General features: G+C 43.9%; 2 protein-coding genes across 4 annotated transcripts in view; both read right to left on the bottom strand.

The window, feature by feature from the left end:
• Nucleotides 1-664: 664 nt before the first annotated feature.
• Nucleotides 665-2190, bottom strand: LOC119558930. Of its 3 annotated transcripts, none has more exons than XM_037872137.1 (3): nucleotides 2167-2190; nucleotides 1923-2100; nucleotides 665-1868 (listed from the first exon to the last, which is right to left on the bottom strand). In XM_037872137.1, exons 2-3 carry the CDS (start codon nucleotides 2097-2099, stop codon nucleotides 1569-1571), a joined length of 477 nt encoding a protein of 158 aa, XP_037728065.1. In that variant the 5' UTR covers nucleotide 2100; nucleotides 2167-2190; the 3' UTR covers nucleotides 665-1568. The 3 variants fall into 3 exon arrangements, with proteins under 3 accessions (XP_037728065.1, XP_037728066.1, XP_037728057.1); XM_037872138.1 differs by having other exon boundaries at nucleotides 665-1673; nucleotides 1739-1868; nucleotides 1923-2189; XM_037872129.1 differs by having other exon boundaries at nucleotides 1923-2184.
• A 4538-nt stretch (nucleotides 2191-6728) lies between these two features.
• The window catches only part of LOC119557320 (hemicentin-1), a 65817-nt gene continuing 50026 nt past the window's right edge, over nucleotides 6729-22519 (bottom strand). Inside the window, exons 3-11 of the mRNA XM_037870043.1 lie at nucleotides 19887-20039; nucleotides 15347-15547; nucleotides 15105-15226; nucleotides 12546-12696; nucleotides 11650-11747; nucleotides 10984-11105; nucleotides 9932-10112; nucleotides 8610-8783; nucleotides 6729-8468 (exon numbers count right to left, since the gene is read on the bottom strand). Of these exons, the coding sequence (XP_037725971.1) occupies nucleotides 8250-8468; nucleotides 8610-8783; nucleotides 9932-10112; nucleotides 10984-11105; nucleotides 11650-11747; nucleotides 12546-12696; nucleotides 15105-15226; nucleotides 15347-15547; nucleotides 19887-20039 (1421 nt within the window). The 3' untranslated portion in view covers nucleotides 6729-8249. The remainder of the gene's footprint in view (nucleotides 8469-8609; nucleotides 8784-9931; nucleotides 10113-10983; nucleotides 11106-11649; nucleotides 11748-12545; nucleotides 12697-15104; nucleotides 15227-15346; nucleotides 15548-19886; nucleotides 20040-22519) is intronic.

Genomic DNA, 22519 nt, shown 5'->3' with positions numbered 1-22519 from the left:
ATGCTTCTTAACAATGACACCAAAATGCCTGGCATTATGCGGGCTGGTGGCTGCATTGAGAGTCACGTCAACTGTTTCAGTTGACAAATTTGAGCAAAAAGTAAAAATGTCCCAGCCAGCAGACGAATGTGGCTCGAGCGGGGGGGTATTTTTCCAGGGGTTTTGGCCTGGCAGGTGAGTCAGCCGCCTGGGAAAGCAAACACACAAAGGCGGTTGCAAAAGCAGCAGCAGCAGCAGGTCGAGTGCTTTTCCCAATGCGAAGCTGGCAAATTTCCATAAATCATATTAACCCACATTTGACATTACCCGCCCCGTTTCCTCCTTTTCCTCATTGTTTGCCTAAAAGTTTTCATTTTCCACATTTGGCATAGTTTCGCCTTCTCCACTCAACTTTGTGCAGCTTCCTTTCTTGTACTTGCCTGCACTTAAAAATTTCCCTTCAAGTTGTTTGCCCGGAAAAAGGTTTTCAGGGCCAGCGTTCCTAATGAATATCGAAGCTTTCACGCTGGGATCGCCGAAAGTACAGGTAAATAATTTAGGTCGAGAGTGAATATTGATGTAAGTACCTTCCGCGGAGCACGAAATATCTTTCAATTCGAATTCGATTCGCATGCATTTTTTATTCTAATTACCGCCGAGAAACAAAATACTTGTACAACGCAGATTCACATGCTCCTCGAGCCTTTGTGGGGTAATAAATCATTTTTATTGTTGGCACTTAAAATACCATTGTGTTGCAATAAAGTCGCCATAGTAAAACACGAACACTTGCTCGCAGAGCAGAGAATATGGGCCACATAAACGTAAGGCTGACCTGGTACTTGAGTTCTAGAGTGCCTATCCTGGCTTTGAGGGGGGGACCTAATTGAATCGGGATGTCTGGCCTGTCATTAGTTTTAATTCCCATTTCGGGATTGTGTGGGCAGCTAAAATGGTTTTGCAGCGGTTGGAACCTCTCCTGGGTAATTATGCAATCATTTTTGGCATGGCCACCGAAACGAACCGCTTGCATGTACTCTTCTCGGGCTCCAGGACCTCTTACTTCTCAAGACTCCTTCCTTTTCACTGGCATTACAAATTGCCGCCATACGAAAGCTAATGCTTTGCTATTTGTACAAAATGCTAATTTGATTTATCCGCATTTCATTTTTATGAGGCCGCGCTTGTTTCGCGTCGCATTAAATCCATTTTTCAGCAGACTCGCGTGCCGTCACCGGGGTGAATGTAAATAGTAAATGGCCAGGGCTCCACATCTGCCAGAAGAACCCAAGACTAGGCTAAGGCCAGCTCCCAATTAGGATAATCGTCGGCGGGAAATGTTAATTTAAATGTGAGTGATTGTGGCTCTGTTTGTTTTCTGCTTCGGTTTCTATTTTTTGCTCTAGGCCGACTATTGGACTTTCGTGTCGCCGGTTGCGTGCTGGAATACATGTGTTTGGGGCGCGGAACTCACGGCGATTGTGTAACCGCTTGGCTAGGCTTGATTCCGAATGGGATTCTCTCGTGACAGGCGGCCATGCGTGGGGCATTGATTGAGTGGGGGACTCCAAATGGTCATGGGGGATCCCCTATATCTCCGTACGGAAGATGTCGCGCTGATCCTTGGGCATATCGCACCAGACGCGAGCGGCCTGTCTCAGGGCCAAGGATTTCGATATGTTTTCATAGTTCTCCTGGTAAAAGTCCACGAAATTGAGAAAACTATTTGAGGAATGCGAACTATCATCATCGGCATCACCTATTACACTCCTTTTAACATTCTTTTTGGTATTCCTTTTACGAGCAGCAGCTTTCTTAGTACCCTTTGTAGCTGTTTTGGGAGTCGCCGGCTTTGGCCCATCCATTGTCATATCGGATATAGCACAGTTCTAGAAAATGAGTAGGAAAGATAAGGGAAGTTGTGATAGGGTTGCATTACCCACCAGCCGGGCATATCGCATCCGCTGAGCGTGCGAAAAAGTTCCCCAAACGCGGGCTGCATTCAAAAATGCATCATTTGGCAGCATTTCGCTGTGCTGCATTCTGTATAATCGGAGAAAGTTCTTGTAAGCGAGGAGAGAGTCCTGGCATACTTTGGGTCGACTGAAAATGGAACCCATTCTGAAAACAAGTGATTTGGTTGGGTTATACAAAAAAAGTTTTTTTTTGAAATATATATGTACGAACTTAATTTGTGTATAAATTTGACATTTAACTTCTTTTCCAAATGTGACAAGTTGTTTTTTTTTGTAATGTAGAGGTTATCTAAATAATATTTTTAAATCTGGAAATATGAGCCCATTATTCAACATTTCCGTGAGTGCTGAGGTGATGTATGTAAATTATTGTTGAAAAATACTTAAGAAAACAAAGTAATGGCTTGTCAATAGTGACGTCTTTGGCTAAAACTTTGGAGTAGACTTAAGCCAAGCATGAACTTTGTACACTTTTCATAATTAAAGAGCTTCCTGCTACAAACATTGGTGCGACAAGCAGTGGCTACGTAATAAAAAAAAGGGCAACAACCGACCATTAGGCTTTTGGCCAAGTGCGGGGGGATTGGAAGGACGAGGACCAGGCCGAGGTGAAGCCTAATGAAATTCCATGGAAACATGTTCTCGCCTGATAAGCAGCCATTGGTCAATTTGCCGGCGGACGAGGGGGCAGTCCGCCTCGAAATGTGCACCACACAGGCAATCCTGAGGAAGCGAGCGTGACGCGGTACGCAAAACGCAAGCCAACCGCCGCACGAAATATGAAAAACTGCAGGGGCGAAAAGTCAATGTCATTTGCAATGCAGCGCTGTAAATTATTTTACATGGCCGACTTAAGGCCAAATGGCAAAAACGGAGCGAACGGAGCTTTAAAATACAAAAACCCGGGACTGAAATCCAACCAGAATGAGGCCCACTTTACCCAAGCTCCAACTGCTGGAGCGGCAGCAGATTGCAGTTTAGCTACACTCAGGAAAAAATAAAAGAATAAATAAGCAAATATAGTACAGCATTTTGGTTTAAATTCATAAAGAAGGAACCTATGTATGTACACTAACAGAAATAAATAAAGTATGTCGACCCTACTAGAAATTATATTTATCTATTATCTATTATAGACTTCTTATTAAAGGTGCAGAAAACATCGCTTTTCCGATGTTTTAACAGGAAAACATCGTTGTAGCATCGAAAAACATCGATGTTTCTGCACCTCTACTTCCTATACAGAATGTCTTACATGCTTAAACCCTTGCGTTTCAGTACTATAATATAATTTGATTGAAAATTTGTATTCGTTGGGACTAATTAATTCATCACAGGCAATTCCCGATGGTTTAGGTATCATGATAAAAGTATCATGAAAAGATTACCCACTCGATTTGTTCTTTAAAATTCAAAATAAAGAAAATACACATTGTCTTAGAAATTTAAAGAAGTGAAAATATAGGTACTGATAAATGGTAAAGGGCTTACCATTCTTTATTGCACTGAATTTATTTCCAGTGCATATCCAGGTGTTTTAGAGCGCTGCTGCTGGCCGTGTCCCAACTTTCTGGCATTTATCTCTGTGAAAAGGAATCGCTCAACGCCCAGCGGAAAAGAGCGGTTCGGGTGGGGATTCTTTGTCTTAGCCAAGAGCTGGTGGCAGGAAGGCCGGCGGACTGGCAAACTGGATGGGGATGGAGGTTGGAGGCCAGGGAAGGCAGCCCGGAGGAGGGTGGACGGAGTGGCCACCGCAAAGCAGCGTTTCCGCCGCGTATTCCTGTGCAGCGAGTCCTGGGCGGAGGAGACTCGCCCCTCCTTTGGCTTTGTGTATGCAAACAAAGTACGAGATAAACTTTTGTTCTGCCTGAACTTTGTCGCGGCTTGGAGTTTGGGGCTTCTGCAGCTGCCGTTGTTGCTGTTTTAGCATTATAATTTCAGCTCGCTTTCGCACAATTCCCGTCTCTTTGTCCGCGCTTTATGAAAATGAGTTAAACATAATACGAATCTCTGGGGCGAGTTTGGGAAATTGTTTTTAAATTTACCAGATCTCCAAATTTCTCTCACTCTCTTGGCTTTGGTTTCTGTCACACGCGCGGCGGCGGCGACGGAATTGAAAATGGCAGGAACAATATATCATTAGAATATAAATTGAAATTGACGGCCCAACTTGTTTGCTTTTCGTTGGCATTTCTTTGCGGCACGCAGACAGTGGAACTGTCATTGGTTTTGCATGTTGCAGGTTGATTAAAAAACTATACGAGAGTGCCTCACTCACGTGCGGCACGCAGGTCGAGACGAGAATTCAGAGGAAAGTGGAAATAAAATCTGAGGGCGGGGACTTAGGGTGCCAGGCCATAGACATACTTTTCCAATTTACCCCCACCACCAGAAGCGGACTGTGCGAAATGAGCCACACAAAGCAATCAGGCAGACACATCTCTGGCCCCACCCAATCACTCAGCCGAGATCCCAGCCCCGTTTCCGGCCGAGGAACCCATCCCATTCCGGGGAACCCATCCTCACCAGCCATCAGCGCCATGAATTATGCAAATCTCTTGCGGCCAACTCAACGCACAGGCGATGGCGAGGGCATCGGCGAGCTGGGAAAAAATCAAACAAAATCGATTGATGTACAAATTTTTCTTAGCATCCGCAAACAATTTTCTCGAATGGAGGCGGCTGCCTTTTGATTTGTGCGTCAGTGACAGGCGGAGGGGAAATGTTGTCTTGTCCTGGCAGCCTACTCCTAAATTATGTAGATTTGTTTTAGCATAATGCTGGGGTGTTGTTCCGGGAGCCGGGATCCTACAGCGATTTTTTTTCCTTGGCTGCAACGTTTTAAACCGCCATTAAGCTGCCCGCTATAAATATCAGGCTGCCCCGCCCCCCGACCATCACTTTGGCCGCCCCGAAGAATTATGTAAATTCGGTTGCTCACAGGACTGCAGGACTTCAGGACTACAGGACTACAGGACTTCTTCACCCATCCGTGGTGCTCTCATTGAATTATTGTGCGTTGCCGGGGCAACCGAAGGACTCGCCTTTTCGACATATTCCCACATCCGTTGCCATAGTTGGCACTGTGTGGTCTCTGTTTGCCTCGGCTAATTTAATTTATCGGCATTCTCTTGGCAATTTAGTTTAATTTGCCGGACATTCCCTTTGGTTGGCCAATGCCGGCAGTAACTTTCCCATCGGCCATTGTGGAAACTTGCATTTTTAGCAATAACTGTAGGAGAAATCAAATCAGCTGAAAATTAATTTAATTCGCACTTGAACGGAAAAGTTTGGCTGCCATGTAGCTTTATGATTTGCTTGCTTTTCTTTGCTTTGCTTGGCTTTTTCTCGAAAAAAAGGCGAAAATACCGAGCTGCAAAATTTTAATTATAAAAGTTTGGATCTTGCTCGCCTTGACGCCTGCTTGCCAGGCTAACTGACTGACTGACTGGCTCCTTTTTTCCGGATTGTTGGGCGAAAGTGGGGGGCATTAGTGCGCCAACCCCACCACCCAGTCTCCACTGCACTTTGCCAATTTCACCAATATTAATTATGATTTCATTTTCGTTAGTTAACAGTTTTTCGCAGCGATTCTTTATTGCTGCCACGTTCCTTTGAAATGAATACCAATGGCAACTGAAATGGATGTGGATGTGGAGGTGGAGGTGGAAGCAAGAAGGATGCTCGGATGGGGCAAGTGAAAGAGTTTCCTTGTGGCGCAACTTAATTAATTTTACATTGCTTCGAGTGCACCGCTCTTTTCTGGCTGTCAGAAAAGTGTTCAAATGATAAACGAGCTAATTAATATGCGCCAAAACTTGTCCCTGGGCCAACTGTTCGCAGCCAATGCAAATGGCTGGAAAGAGTCGCTTGTGGCTCGCCAATTATGCGATATGATTTGCAAAAGTTCCCTCCAGTTCCACCATATTTCTGCGGAATGTCCCCATTTCCTTGGCCAGTTCAACGACACAATTTTCATTAAAATTCATGTGCAATATATTGAGACTTGCATGCATAATGGTCACTAAGTTTGCACCCGGCAAACTTGGACGGGGGCGTCAAGTGGGCCTCTGGAACATGCAAATACCTGGGTGGGCAGGGATGTCCTAGGAACTGGTAACTGGCAACCAGTAACTGGCATCCGGACATCCTCTGCGTTCCGTTCCAAATGAAACTTGCAACGCTAGTATCCGCCTGTATAAAAACGCAGCTCAAGTAGCTTGTGCGCCCCATGAAATTTCATGCATAAACTTTTGCCAAATGCAAAACTTTTAATAATTTAAACCGTGCACGTATGTCGAGTCTCTCTCTTTCATTTTTTCCTCTGCCCTCTGGTCAGCGTTTGGGTTTTTCAGAAAAGAGCTTAGAAGAGCCCCGGGAAAAGTCCTGGCAAAAAATCGACAAAAAAGTCCTGGCAGTTCCATCGATGATTATGTATTTTCATATAAATTTGCAGAAAGTTTGCGAGTCTGTTGAGTGGCACAAAGGATGTGACACATTTAAATTTCATACTTGCATTATGGCAGGGAAGTACTGGAGGGCCCTTAAAAATTGTAAGTCCTAAAAGCCGCTTGAGGAAAAATTGCAATACTAATTTGGAACTGATTTGTGTCCTATTGTGAAGTCCAAAAAAGTTATTCTTTGTGCTAGGAAAAATATGGAAAATAAATATAATTATATGAAATAATAACAAATACCAACCTTTTCTTTATTTAATTTGTAGGGTGACCAGAGGAAATAAAACAAAATAACCATTTTAGTTTACATCTAATGCTTTATTTTATTTTTGAATATTTTAGGGTTTCTTATGCGCATTAATCATACAATTAGCATCGTACTATGTAGTTAGTAATTAATGAATTCACTTTTAATGAACACGCACTGCCAAGGTGCTTATCTATTTCTGATTTATCTGAATTATACTTGTATTTAGTTTCAGATCGGATCGTTCGGAGATCCGTGTATCTGTTAAATCTGTAGTAATGCCTTCGATTCGTACTCCTTCCGCATCCTGCATTCAACTGGCTATGTAAGGTACACACACATACACATTTATGTAGATAAATTGTAACGCTTTTACTTGGTTTTCGATTCGATTCCCCCTTCTAACTCGGCTTTTGGCTTCGTTCGACATGCTAAATACAGGAGTTGTTGTATATGTGGTAATACGTGTTCGAGGGGCCGCGGCCTATAAAATATACAAGTGAGCTTTGACCTCTATTGTGTGCCCTAAATGAAACAGTACGGCCTCGATTCGGATTCGATTCGATGGGGATCGCACAATCGTACAATTGGAAAGGTGCAAAAGCTGATAAAATGCCTGCTGGGTTTTTCGTAACACTCAATAAGTACTGTATTCATGTATTTACAGGTTGACACTCCCCGACGTTCGTGACGTTCGCGTGCCGCTAATATGTATGCAAAAATTCACATTCAAATGCTCCGACTAATATTCCGAATGGGGGATTAGCTTAGTTCCGACTTTTCCGCTTTTCCGCTTTTTTGGTGGTACAACACGTTTGCTTAAACTCTAATTTACATCGAAAAACATTGTATTGAATTGCTGTTGCGTTGTTATCGTTTTGGTTATGGGTGCGCTTACTGGCTAAAATAAGACTACAGCTGCAATAGAAGGAATGGCAATGAAACGTTTACGGATTCGAATTCGGAACACAAATGGCAAATGGTAAATGGCAAATACTTTACATACTAACATTTTGCGGTGTGGTTTTATTCCAGTGTTTTTTTTTGCTTATTTCATCCTCAATATTTTGTTATTTATGGTTTCGCTTGAAACTAAATAATATCACTATATAATGTTTGCTTAATTTACATACACATCCTGCACACCGAGCATCAGCCCGACATTTATGAAGTAAAATGCAGTTCACATTCAGATATCTAATGCTTATTTACATGACCTAGTTCGAGTTGCTTATTCTACCATGGGGATGGAACTGGGGGTGGGATTTGGATAGTGGATTTGCATTCTCGAATTGCAATTTCCATTAACCATTTTCCGGTTTTATGTGTGTGTGTGCTAATTTAGTCGTGGACAAAACTCTCGAAAAATTATTTACATGGGTTTTTATTTTAATTTCCTTCAGCTTGCATTCTATCTCATTTTGCTTTTTAGTTGGGGCTAGATTAACTTGCTCTTTGGTTGGCAGTATGCAGTGTCCAATAATGTTTTTGAGAATTTTCTTTGGTGTTCCTGGATGCCTCTGCATCTCCCCGCCAACCTATGCTGCTCCACTTCTGATACTCATGATCCTGAACTCCTGCGGAATAAACTTATCCCAGGCCCAGTCGTCGCCTGTCGAACTGACAATTACTCAAGGTCAGGACCAAAAGGAGCGCCGTGTGGAGGAGCAGGCTGTGGGGCAAGGATCCTGGCAGGCTGCCGACCGAGGCACCATTGCTGCGCGACTTGGAGCTGGCCACCACCTCGGCATCCTCGGGGGCAATGTCCTGGCTGTTGCTGGCGACGATAAATTGAAATATATCGCTGACCTGCGGGGTTGGCAAAATGCGGGGGGGAGGTTGAGTAAAGAAAAGTGGCACAAAATCAAGATTAAGTAGCCGCCCGACTAGATTTATGCCGGTCTTTTGGCACCGAGAGCTATAGGGTATAGGGTATAGAGTAGAACTCACCTCGTTCCAGCCATAGCGATTCTTGGCCTGCACAATTGCCTCGTAGTAAGCGCCCGGATGCAGATTCTTGATGGTGTAGGACATGATGTGTGTCAGGGGCTCCGAGGCCGGTCGGTGTTCCGGGGTGAGGATGAAGTCGTGCCACCTGCCCGGCTGCTGGTACGTATCATTCATCTATCCGGCGGAAAAGCGAGAAAAACGGGAGAGAAAAGGCACAGAAGAGCCAAATTAAGTGCCGGCTTCCACCATTGACAGTTTTCCTTTGATTCCTTAATTAATTTTATGTCCTGCGCGAGGAAACCAAATGATTTCCGCTGCAAGCGCCCGATCAAGTTATGACAGCTATCACATCAATTAAGCCTCCTCCGCCTCCAGCAAAGGCTCTTGATATACCGCCCCGGCGGAAAGTCCTCCAATAATTGCACTTCAATGGCGCATGAATGCAGAAAAAAAATCCAGAAAAATTATCTCCGCCCAATCAACGGAGCGTGGCAGGCCACTGCAGTTTGACATTCATCGCCAAGTGTGCGTGGCTCGAAATCTCATTAAATTTCCCGATTTGCCCGTCTGTATAGCCCAGAGTCGCAATTAAGCGACATTTTCATATGTCTACGCTGATACTCGTATTAAAAATCACTTTGCTTTGTCTACCTCAACTTTGCTCCACGGGAAATATTTTTTTAATATTTTAAGAGTATTATTTTTTACATTTATCGTTTAACTTATCACACACATTTTAATTGCTATCCTTATCCCCTTAATTTCCTAGAGTAAACTATTTTTCTTTAATCAAAGTTCGCTGAGAATTATTTATCTTTAATCAAAGTTCGCTATAAATGTAATGTTTGGAATACGTTTGGGCATATAATCCAAGTCATCCTTATTATTTATTTGTGATTTTGATTTATTTTAATATTTTTTTAGAGCCAAGTCTTAATATTTCTCACTGTACATTTTGACCCCCACTCATTTCCCTCTATTTTCTACTTAATGGCTTCGTTTCGCTTTTTTTGCTCGCATTTTGGTGCTCAATTTTTTAGACATCTCGGTGTATGTAATTTTAATCACGTGCTTCATTAGTGAGCAAGTCTTCTCCCAAAATGAAAGCCGTTTCGAGACGAGACATCAAGGTATCGGATTGCTTTTTAAGGCATCCATGGAGCAACATCCAGCCCATTGTCTAGATGTCAGTCTGGCGGGATCGAGCTTTGTGCATATTTCACAATTAATTAATTGAATATACTCCTTTCATATCGGATTGCCAGTGGCTTCCCACCTCATCAACCGCCCACTTGTCCATCCCACTTATTCATTCAACTCACCAGCACTCGACGGTAGAGCAGACGGACCTCCTCCAGCGGCGGGTAGCTATCGATTTTCCAGGTCAGGTTGTAGCTGTCCGGCGAACGACCCCACTTGGGCGAGTAGAACTCGGCGGGTCCGGGGCGTCCGGAGAGCTCCATGTACTTGCGGGAGCGTCCCAGCGAGTTGTCCGCCACGCAGCTGAAAGGGATTTCTAATTAGCATATGGCTTAAATGGTTAACTGCCTTAATTGGCTTTTGGTTTTTCCAATTTCTTCCTCTTGTTTATTTTTTTTATTTTCTTAATTGGTTTGTTAATTTTGGGATGCGTCATGTTTGCCTGCAATCACTTTTGCACACGGCAAAAATGTAATTTCCTTTTAATTTTGCATTACACTCTGTCAGCATTACTCATACGCCACGTGGGGCGCTGGGGGAAGGGGGTGAATCCGCCATGTGGACTTGGGCCCGCATCGATCTGGCAGTCGGCAAGTGGCTGGGAACTCGACTCAACTAATCCAAACACGTCGACACGTCGTGTGCACAAAAGCCACTCACTGTGGGTGGTGACCAGGTGGTTTGGTGGTTCGATGGGCACCACCACCATCACCACCGCCACTGCCCCCATTCGAGAAAGATGGCTAGAACTTTGTGCATGAAATGTTGTGTCAACATGGCGAAACTTCCGCTTCTTTAATATGTTTCAGACAGATTGACATTGATGTGGAAAACTTGTTTGTCCGCAAAATGGGTGGGCCACGCCCCCCTCCCCCTTCCCGCCCAGCACAGACAATTCCCCAAAGCCGGACGTGGGTGTACTACTGTACCAGAAAACCAGTGTACCACTGTACTGCCATGTAGAATGTGGCATACAGAGAGCCTCGTTCCCCGGGAACAAACTCAGACAAGTGGCAACTTCGAACTGCTAACTGGCTGGCAAAAAGTGGAATAAGTTGTAGCCAAAGTTGTCAAATTGACTAAATCAACGCTGGCCAGCAAAGTTCATTGTAAGCCACAAGTTGTCCCCGTCGATTCCAGAGCTCCAGATGCCGGACTCCAGGGCTTCACTCACCTGTAGTTTCCGAAGTCCTCCTGCTGGATGTGCCGGATGGTGAGTGTGTGCCGGTTGGCCCTGGTGTTCATGGTGCGCCTGTCCGTCGTTTGGATCGGAAATGAGTTTTGGTACCAGGACACCTGCAGCGAGAAGGTCTGTGGATTAGCTTGGGAAGTGACTGTACGATGGCGATGATCGAGATGAAGATGAAGCACATGTCAATTGAGTGCCACTGCGATTGCAACTAATAAATTCAACTCAAAATTTGACCCACTTGCAGTAACTTCTTCCTGCCACAATTCGAAACGAAACGAAAAAACGAAATGAAATGAAAGTTGGGCAAATAAAAATGGCATTAATTTGCCACAGCAAGACATCGGAGAAAGGAATTGCAGGCCAGAGTGGCACAAAGCCTGTGAGGAAAAGGCAACTGAACACAGCACAACACAACAGAACCGAAAAGCTGAATAAATGAAAAACAAGAAAAACAAGAAAAACAGGAAAAACTGGAAAAAGTGACCTGAAAACAAAGTTCTTGCATAAGGCGGGGCGATGGGGAGGGCGGGATGAGACTGCCTGCCCAAGGCCCCGTAATCGTAATAATCTAAAAATCCACGAAAAATAACAAAAACTATCTGGGCACAATGGAACGAATGGAACGGTGCATTCAAAGAGCCAACAAACCGTTGCGACTGGATCAGCGTAAACAATGCAAACGAGCTTCGCCTCGAATCCTTCGCCCGAGTGTATCCAGGACTTCTCCACTTGAATATCCGGGGGATCTGCACCCAGATACCCAGGCATCCGTCAGGTTGCAGGATGGCAGGGATGGCAGGGACACACAGAGAAAGAAACAAAGAGAGGCGGTAGAGGAATTTAGCACACGAAGCAGCAATCTGATTACAGTCAAAAATCAATTTATATACAGTTGCTAAGACTCCGTTTGGTCTCGGCTTTCTTATCCCGTTCAAATTGTTTTCTGCCCCGCATTTGTCTATATCGAATCGGCGGTGCCGCATTGTTGCATGCATCGAGTATCTCGGGTCGAGTCTTGTATCTGCACAGCGGTTTCTGGTCTTGGCTTTGGATTCCCGCTGCAGTCAGCAGCTTTAAGGCACTGATTTACGAGACCCGCGAGACTCTTTTGCCCTAAGAAACTTTTCCTCTCCTCTGCCTTGTAGATTTTTTTCACTTTTTTCCATCTGCAGTTGCAAAACGAAAGTTAAGTTATCCCCAAAAATAGATTTCAAGTTGCTGCTTTATTCACTCAATGATTAATGACAGATTTCGCGGTGCAGATACTGAGCCCTTATACACTTAAATAACTTCCTACATAAAATTTTATATCTTCCAGCTCATGCTTTTTAAGATACGGTAAATTTCATTGAAGTGGATTACTAGAAATATTATTTTATTTTGACTTTTTACCAACATATTTCAGAATATATAGAAAATCCTTTCTTAAACAGCCTGAAATTAAATGTGTAAGAACTGATTTCATATAATCTGGTCCTTAATATCTAAAATCTAATATCTTAATTTAATAAATAAGTCTATAAAAAGTCCTCATAGGTACTTACACAGCACATCCAGCCGCATGTCGACTGTGACCGGTTCGCCCACGCCGTTGTCGGCGGTGCACTGGTAGACTCCCGCCTGCTGGCGCTCCAGCTTCTCCAGGGTCAAAATGGGTCCGTCGCCGATCCTGGCCGTCGACTTGTTTGCGCCGCTCTGCGAGGACATGGAAAAAAACAGGAAAAAGGGGTGGAATATTCTGTAACGCTTTGTAAACAGAGTGGCAACAAATTGAATCAATCGCAGACATCTTTTGGCCCGGCTAAAATGAAGTCGGCGAGAGTGCAAGTAGCAAATGTCAAAAGACAAATGCTGTTGGCAAGCGAAAGAGTGCAGAGGCGAAATGAAATGAAACGAAACAAAACCCAAATGAAGACATCCACCCCGACGAAAAGCGAAAAACTTGCTCCTGCTGCACAGTGTAAAAGGGGCAGGGGGCAGGGGCCAAAGGGCAAGTTGCACAAATATTGGATGTGGAGCATGCAAAACTGGATGTAAACACAGACATCGGAGCGGGTCTCAAAGGGCCAAAAAGGGCGTTGTAGCAAGTCAGCTTTCTGGCTTTCTAGCATTCTAGCTGCCTGGCTTTCTGGCTGCGAGCGTCTTTTCTTTGGCAACCGGCTTTTGGCTTGGCTCGATTTGGCTTGGTTTGGGCCAAGTGCCGCCCCTGGGGGAACACGTGTCAACGTGTGCTCCAAAGACAGCCGAAAACAGGACGGAAATGCTGGGGCAGATTGAAATGGAACGCAGCGCCATGGAGTGACACCCAACTTGGCAGTGTCTCCAGGCGAGCGGGTGCAGGTGGAAAAGGACGAGAAGGACGAGCAGGACCTTCCCCATATCGTACATAGGTAACTCATCGTACCTGCCTAGGAGCAAACAAATCGAACGGAAATGTCAAATGCGCCAAAGTGCAGTAATGCAAACGAGACTTTTACCCAAATGCTGGGACTCTGACATAGACGTATATGGCACACACATTCCTGTTCGAGGAGTGCTTACTCCGACACTTGCCTTATTGAAAGTTTGTATGCGAATAGAAGCAGTTGCACTAAGAAAATACTTACTAAAGTGTGCAATTTAAATTTTTATTTATCCCAGAATTGAAAGTGAACACTGAGCTATTAAGAGCGCTCAGGGTCCAAGTCATAAGTATATTGGTTTTGCTAATTTAAAATACTTAACGGATTACCGCATGTCAAAAAAGCAATACTTAGCATTAAACCTAAAGAAAATATAAATAAAAATATAAATTGAATCAAAAGATATAGGTTTACAGATACGATATACATAGGTTGCAATAACTTTTATAAATAAATTTAGTCAGTTAGTCAAATATTAACAGAGTGTCACATGAACATAAGCATCATAAGCAAGTGTCATATGGCCATCAAAGCTTTGTAATTGCTTGTATTTTATTTTTCTTCGAATTAATCTATTCCTGAACTATTGACCTGTTTTCTGAGTGCAAGCCTCTTTGTGTACGTGCTAACTGCCTGAATGGCAGTGACAGTGACTGGGTCAACTGGCAATTCCTTGGGTCCCATGTACGGGTTCATTCTGTGGGTCTATGAATCGCATATCGCATTAATTACGCTTTGAACCCGAGCAAGCAATTCTCCCTGGCAACTGACTACTGGCAACCTGCAATCTCAGCTCACCTACTCCGCATTTGCAAGTGGCTGTTGCTGACAGTGATTTAGTGTAAATTCGCTGGCATCGAATCAATGCCAGATTCGGATCCCATCCCGAATAAATGGCTCCACTCAGTACAATGGTTTATGGGTAATGGCAATGGGTAATGTTAAGAAACCGGCTGCCTTTGTGTCTCTACGCTCCAGTTGGCAACTTGATAAACTTCTCGAAATTAGCAGCGAAAACTAATTGCCAACTCGCATCCGCATTTGCAAGTCATATAAGTCGGCATAAATTCATTTGGCCCGCTCCCGTTTCGGCCCACTTTGAATGGCTGGCAAATATGTTATCCCTTTGTTGGCTCATGCGTAAAATTATGTGTTTGTTGAATTCATAATTGCCCCCCATTACAGCCACATGCCGCAATCGTAGATTGTTGGGGTCCTGCGATTTATCATCACGCTTTTTGTTTGCTCCCTGCTGCCGAGCGGAGATTTCGACGGGGAAAGTGCTGAAAACTGTGAGTGATGAGATATGTTGTTGATTTATAATGCAAACAACACACACGCATAAAGACCTGGCCCGTGCTGTGTGTGACTTTAATGTAGGCGAATCATATTTAATTAATAACGAACTTTTGGCCATCCAAAATGGCTGAGCTGAACTTTTCTCTACCCCCCTTTCCGTTCGCCAGGAAAGTTGGCGGGCTCTCAAGAGCTTAAAAGCGAGTGAAAGTGAAATCTGAAAAGGGAAAGTGCTTAACAACTTAACAACTGACCCCGCGTTGCGAGGAGAACGCAATTTAAATTTACATAACGATGCGAAACAGTTGCGAAACAGTTGAAATAAATTCAATTAAACTAAATGAAATTCACTTAAAATGGCATCGGAGTTTCCCCGGCCAGAGGACAAAGCGATGTGTAACGAACCTTCTTGGTCCAGTAAATGGATGGCACCGGATTACCAGAACCCTTGCACTCCAGCGTAATGGGTCCTCCTTTGCGGGCCTGCAGCTGTCCGGATGTGGGGATGGCCCGTACACTGGGCGGAACTGGGGGCGAGAATCAGTAAATCAGTAACCCAGTGGCTAATTGATGTGTGCGACTTAGGGGCACTTGTCAAATGGAAATCTGTGCCCTAATGCTGTGCAAACATGCCGACGTGTACTCACCCAATATCTCAACTGTGTGCACTTGATCACGATTTATTTTGTCACTGATTTGACAAACATAATCCCCGGCATCTTGGGGCTCCAAATCGGATATCTCTAAATTATAACCATCTATCAGTCTTACGCGCTCATCCCTTGTAACCATAATGTTGGAGGCGGTGAGCACATTTGTTCCTCGTCGCCACAGAAGAACGAAATTGCCTGCAAGAGATAGAGATATATATATAAATGGAGTAGGGAAAAATGAAGAGGGGGTCCTATAAGCAGATGAAAAATATAGAGCAGAATGTGTCTTCTCGTTGGCTACGAAATTTATTGTAAAATGCCGCAATATAAACATGAAGCATTTTGCTGCCAGCGTAGACATATACTTTCAGCTGTCACTGTGGCAGGGAAAGTTGGGTGAGGAAAGTGGAAAGTAGCAAGCGAAAATAGTTTTCGTCCTCACAGATACATATCTATCTCTCCGTCTTTCTGCAGATTCCGTTCTGTTTGTCTATCCTGAGCCGAGGTCCTGCCAACGGCAGGAGCGGCAGGATATGTGTGGGCTTCTGTTTTCATCTATTTTTTAGTATGTTTGCTCATATAAATGACATAATTTTGCAGATGTTGTTGGCATAATTCTTTGCTTTTTTATTCTTTTCGTTCTTTGCATATTTTATACCACTCGGATCGCTTTTATTGTCGTCGTCGCCACAAAAAGGCAAACGAGAATTTGTTAAATGAGATTAAGTGGCGTATAATATGTTTATTTATTTTGTGTGCTTAAGTCCTGAATGAGAGACCGACAGCCCAGCATTCGGCGCACCGCACCGCTCGGCCAGCCTCCAACAAATTTATGAACTTGTATTTATTATGGAAATATTAAAAAAACAAACGTGAAATAGCGCCGCACGGACGTATTACGTATACGTGCTGTAAAACCGAAATCAGAGTTGTGTAAATACAACGTCGTCCACGTTTACCCGATGTAAGGGTGGGTGGGTCGGCATCGTCCTGCGTCCTTCGTCCTTCGTCCTTCGGTTGAACGGTCAACGGTTGGTTGGAATATGATTTTCAGCATTCGAAATATGAAATTTTAATGAAATGTTTTTATTTTCCCGACCTCCGCTCGCACATATTTACTACATTTGTGCGTTTGCTCCCCCACTGCCAGCTGACATTTTCCTGACCTTAAGCTGCCATTAAATAATCACAGCTTAAAGTAATGCATTATTAATGCCGCTTTTAAAATGCATTCGCCTCCATAATGAGTGTGCTCTTTCCTTCCGGTTATTAACAGAGGTCGAGGGCAAAGGAAACGCAGCCCTCTTCAAATGCAAATAAAATACTCGCTTAAGTTGCTCAAAATAAAATACCTCCTCAAAGAGACCCCCATAAACTGCGGCTTAAACCCGAGCAATCATCATTTTATTGGGGCTCGATTATTATTGAATCGACTCCAGACCTCTGGACCTCCAATTGCCCGGCATTTTGTGGGTGCGCAGGTGGCGGTGGAGGGTTTTATTTTGATTTTATAATAGAGCTCGCCGGCTTCCGGTCCTGCATTTTATTAGAGTCTAATGGCTGTATATTGATATTGTTGGAGTGAGTGGGGAATGCCATAAAAATTTCATTTTATAGCCCGTCAATATCGACATATGAATTTTCAGGCGAGTTAAGCCCGCAAAATGTTCATATTTTCTGGGTCCTGCAAGATGGGCTCGAATTCCTAAATGAGTTACCCACATTCTAGGGACCCCTTTTCAATAGACCTTAGGCGAAAGCAATTTGGCAAGTCAATACTTTTTTGCTAGCCTCTTGACCAATGAAAATTCAATTTATAACCGCGCTCAATATTTATTGAGCAGCGTTTTTGTACGCCATTCACCGGGTGACAACATGACGTATTCGTGTTTGATTCGCACATATGTGAATGTGACGAATGTAGGTACACATACGAATACATCGTACTATAGCGAACGGCAATCAATGAACGGCTTCATAGACCATTTGATACTTAATTTCTTTTATTGGATTAAAGGCTTGCCCCGTCGCCCTCTTTCTGCTTGACCTCGCCGGGGGCTCTTGGGGCATGAAAGCTGCAATCAAACCACGCCATGTCACCCGTCGTTAAAAGCTGAAGCGGATTGATGACAGTGGAGTGCAAAAAGTGCACACACACCCAGTGGACAACCAGGAACATCGACAACAGGAGTTAAAGTGCATTGGGGGAGATTTCTGGCAACAAATGGTGGAAGCCACAGTGTTGTCTACATATCAAATTACTCCCTGCCGTTGATGTTTCGCTATTATCTTGATTATTTGGCAACAAACTTTCAGAGATATTCTAGTTAAATTACCAGCAGGATGCTCCTTATATCCCAATCTGCCACTAAAGCCTCAGTCAAACGAATCAACATCACGTGCCGTCTGATGCATATAGAGAATTATAAAGCTGGGCGAATTATAAACCCGAGCTGAGCTCAAATGACAGCTTAAGGCGCAGATTGGAAATGTGTGTTGAACAGCTGAAACAGCCTCACAAAAAGTCGAAACATCAGGCGTTAATGGGAAATCATTGCACTTTAATGCCTCGGCAAGTGAATCGAATTAAATGAAAATATTTTTCAAAAGAAAAAAGCCACGCACAAACAAGCTGGTACAAACGGAAATACATACGGCATTTGTTGGACATGCACTCAGAGAAAATAACTGGGAAGGTTATCTTTGAAGCTTTGTTATAACCCAATTCCCTTTTAAAGCCTTATGACACTTGCTCAAGTTTCGACTAACTGCTGGATTTAATGGCAACACAAAGCGTATCCATTATAAAAATTTGTAAATGTTTTATTTGAGCACCATATTTAGAAAAGTTAGCAAAAATCTTTAAGAAAACAGTAAGTAAATGGATGTCATAAGGCTATAAGTATTTAATAGATAGATTTTTGCGGTTTACAACCATAGACTTCCTTTAATTTTTTGCTCTTAATCAATATTTAGTACACCAGGAAAGTAAAATTACCTAAACTGATATATTCTCAACTCTTACTCTGCCAATACCCCACCTTTTTCCGCCGTGTACCATCCGTTTGATCTACATTGGCTTTCCACAATCGCGGAATGGGAAACTTTGACTGATGTCAATCTGGGCACTGGAGTGCATGCTGCGCGGACTGTCGTCGCTGCCATCAATGTGCAATTTATTTTCATTTGCTGCGAACGGTTAATTGCATTTTATTTATTGGCATGTCAACAGCAGTCGCTTTTTTAAAACTTTTCCCCCTTGTTTTTCGCTCAACTGGGTCAAAATTAAAGCGGTTCGATAGCGATAATGACTAGAGCGAAGGAAAGCCATCAGCTCGGTCAACATTAGTTGAAATTGTTTAGCCGGGGCAAATATGACGACCGCCTTTAATTGATTAAAATTCGATTTTCATTGGCCCCGGCTCGGGTACTATCCGCTTGGTGACTTCCTGATGGAGGACTCCTCCTCATTCGCCTCATCCTGACCAAAGCCAGTTGTTTGCCAACAACGCCCAGCATATTGACCACATCGATGATAGAATGATGGAGCTGGCTAAAAGTTTTTGCGGCACTTAGCGATATAATAAACTTAGCCCGGACAGCAAACCCAATTTGACCTGAATCGAGCTGCCTTTGTTTTTGAGACCTTGATCCATCAGGTAGGATATCATATATGTATGCTCGCTTGAGTGCGCTCTGGAATTTCGTTAATTAAGATATTCATATGCAAAAGTCAGGCATCAAAGCGCATAAATTGCAATCCGTTTTGAAATTTTTACATTAGGCTGCCTGCTAATTGAAGCCGAGAAAGACATTGCTGGCATTGCTGCATATTTCAATATGTCTCTCAAACGGCAGCGCAGCCATTCATGCATCCATGGGCAATCAAATGTCATTTTATTTGCAGCCCAGCTGCATTCACGCTTGGATTGCATTTCGTTTGCCATTTGACTGCCTGCAGTAGGCCGGATTCGGATTCGGATTCGGATTCGAATGTGGATCCGGAATGGAAATCTATCAACTGGCGAATCGAATCGAATCGATGCTAAACCTAAAACTAAACTAAACTCCATTTGGTCATGACAAACGACCAGCGACCATCAACCATCGACCATCCCACTGCGGCGGGCGGCGTTAATCAGCCAAATTTATTTGCTGCCAATATGTGTGAGGTTGCATATTTTGCCGGCCGATTTATAAATGCGAAGGGAAAAATGTGTCGATGTGTCGGATGGCCAGAACGCAGGCCAGAACGACAGGCTGCTGACAGCTGTTGGTTGGCCAAATGTTGTCGCCGTGCTCGAATATTAAATTTATGTGAAGTGACATTTTGCCTAAGCATATTTGCATATATTTTGCATAATTCGCACCGCCTGCCGCCCGTCGAAAATATTATTATTATAACTATTATTGCTGTAGGCCCAGCTCCACACGTATTTTCATGATCACATTTTCACATATAATGTGAGTACATGAGAGGCGTCGGATTAATTATACATGTAGTATCCAATAGGAGTAGCCCCCCGAAACTCACCCAGATTCTCCACCTGGCAGGGCAGGACCAGGGTGTCCCCGACGACGGCGCGGTAGGTGTGTCCGCGGGACAGGAAGCGGGGCAGGGTGGCGGTCAGGGTGGAGGGCGCCACCGCCGACTGCTGCACGTTGCTCATCGAGCGGCTGTTGCTGCCTGCAAATGGAAAATGGAAAATCGGAAAAGCGGGTTAGGTTGCGGCTCTACACGGGAAACAAACTTAACAATATCAGTGAGTCTAAACTCATTGTGCACACTCCAATTTGGGGCTCACACCATATTGGTATCACAAAGTAGTGTGCATCAAATAAATAAATCACAATAACCTTTACCCATCAATTTGAATGATCGCCACTGCAAAACCAAACTTAATTACATATGTTCACTAAAATAATACATTCCCAAATATTCACCAGCTATTTTAAACAATTGCATTGCCAAATAATTTTAGCGATTTAATTGGCTATTGTTTTTAGTTGTTCATTACTCTAATTAGAAAGTGTACGGGCGTAACCAGGATACACAATGAGTAAATAAAATAAATTATAATTAGAGCCCGGCTGTATTTCACGCACTTAATTGTCTTATAAATCAAACAAATTTTTTCTGTCATTTTTAAGCATGATTTAAGGTCGAAATAAATGTGTCAGGCCACAGCAATTACCTATTTTATAAAAAATATTAATATATTATATTTTTAAATCATCTTTAAATATTTAAGAAGGTTATAAAAGTATATTCTTCGCTTATTCATATAATTATACAAATGATAAATAAACAACATTTCTTAAATCAAAGTTAAATGTTTTAAAATGTTAAACGTGGCTCGCTTATTCATATTATATGAGAAATATTATGCTTATGTGATAAAATATCGTAAGATACTTTAAACTCAATGTAATTTTCCTAAATCAAAGTAGTTGGTAATCAAACCCAACTTTAAGTAGTAACTGGTAGTCAAGCAAACTAGTATTTTGTTGAGTGCACCCACACTCATTGCTTAGAGGGTCCGTCTATCGATGGCAATTTGTTTCCATCTGAATGGGTTTCAATTAGCATAAAAATGTAGCAGCGAGTCCTTCGCGTTTACGGCGAGACGAGGCCCCAGGACTCCCAGGATGGCAATAAACGCGCTGAACGCACAGACCGGAACGTTGACGCGTTATGTGAGAAGGGGAGATGGCTGTCCATATAGCTATATATGGCGGATATGGACGGAAGCCACTCGTCCTGTGTCTTGGCCCCTCTGACCCTGCTGCTCGGTGCTCGATGCTCGGTGTTCGGTGCGTGTGACCCGTCAGAGTGTGTTAACGCACTCGCCGTGCCCTCGGGGGCATTGTTGCTGTCCTGACCCGTCCTGTCCTGTTCGTGGCAACATGGCCAACGCGAAAATTGCTGTCGCCCAGCAACGAAAGCAGCGGCAGCTTAAAGCCACTTTCAAACGGCGGCAAGAAAAACAGTCTCACCCAGGCACGCAGTATCTGTTTGGCCGGCTTTCGGCGACAAATGAGCGCAGCGGCGCGTAACAAATGGTTAGAGCAGCCCGGCTAAATGCAGTTCAAGAGCAGGTCCTGCGCGGCAACAGGACACCAACGCAGCGTAACAAATTTGATTACAGGAACTGCTGCAGGAGGCGACTTCCAGGACTCCTCTTTGGTCCAAAAGACGCCCCAAGGAGTCGCCCCGAGAAAACGGCAACATCAGCAAACAGGCCAAAAGTCTTTGCCCCCTCCGCCGACTGCACTTTTCCCCAGTTTGTGTGGGTCTGTGTCTATGCCTCCCCGCCCCCCTCTTTTTATCTTTTACGATACCCTTGGACACGGCCATCTGCCGCCCCCTTTTGACCCACCTGTCTGCTCTTAGCCGCCCCCTTCTTAAGAGACACTTTTACAGGTCCTTAGCGCCCAGCGGACATAAAAGGACATTTTCGCAGATCATCATTTTGCGGGAAGGGGCGGGGGTGTGGGCGGGGAGGACACAAAGGAAGCGGGCGAAATTGCTGGGGCTTTAATGCTGGACATGGCCGTGCGAATTTGTCGACCCTCAGATTTTATATTGTCTCGGCACAAAAGCGCACGCTTGTGTGAAATTGCACAAATTTTGCAGTCAAATGAACTTTAAGAGGCACATTCAGAGGGGGTAGTAAAGTGAGGGAGTAGTAAAACCGAATAACAGATACTCACTACTCAAAAGTTTTCGTATTACCTGTTTTTACGCATAACCATTATATTTTCACCGAGTTCTGTGGCTTAGATAAAGATCACAAACTAAATAAACCACAAAACCAACTCCTTATTCTCTATGTAACATAAATCTCCAGAAAAGCAATCTACCCCTAAAACTCCCCGAAGCACCGTCTATAAAAAGTGTCGAACGGGTCCTGGCGGAGCACTTTAAATCTCTTTTATTTTCAGGACACTCTCGAGTTTCTCGACTGCCCGTCGAAATACGAGCCGACCCCTGCGTTAATATCTCGGCCTGCATAAATATGTCTGGGTTTTGCAGGCGACGCGATATGCAGCCCGTCCCCTTTGAGGCGAATGCCGAAATTAGAGTTTTGCATATGAATTCCGGGCAACACTCTCGGGTAGCCGCCTCCTTTCGCCGTTGCCTTCGGTCATTCGGGCCAAAACGAC

The sequence above is a fragment of the Drosophila subpulchrella genome, chromosome 3R (assembly GCF_014743375.2).
Source record: "Drosophila subpulchrella strain 33 F10 #4 breed RU33 chromosome 3R, RU_Dsub_v1.1 Primary Assembly, whole genome shotgun sequence".
Classification (NCBI taxonomy): domain Eukaryota; kingdom Metazoa; phylum Arthropoda; class Insecta; order Diptera; family Drosophilidae; genus Drosophila; species Drosophila subpulchrella.
Note: the sequence above shows the minus strand (reverse complement) of the source record. Positions and strands in the feature narration are given on the sequence as shown.

Excerpts from the sequence above, each read along its gene's own strand:
- LOC119558930 (XM_037872137.1), bottom strand. The coding sequence starts at position 2,099 with ATGGGTTCCATTTTCAGTCGACCCAAAGTATGCCAGGACTCTCTCCTC. Across the intron at positions 1,869-1,922 it reads GGATGCGATATGCCCGGCTG|AACTGTGCTATATCCGATAT; the intron begins GTGGGTAATGCA and ends CTCATTTTCTAG.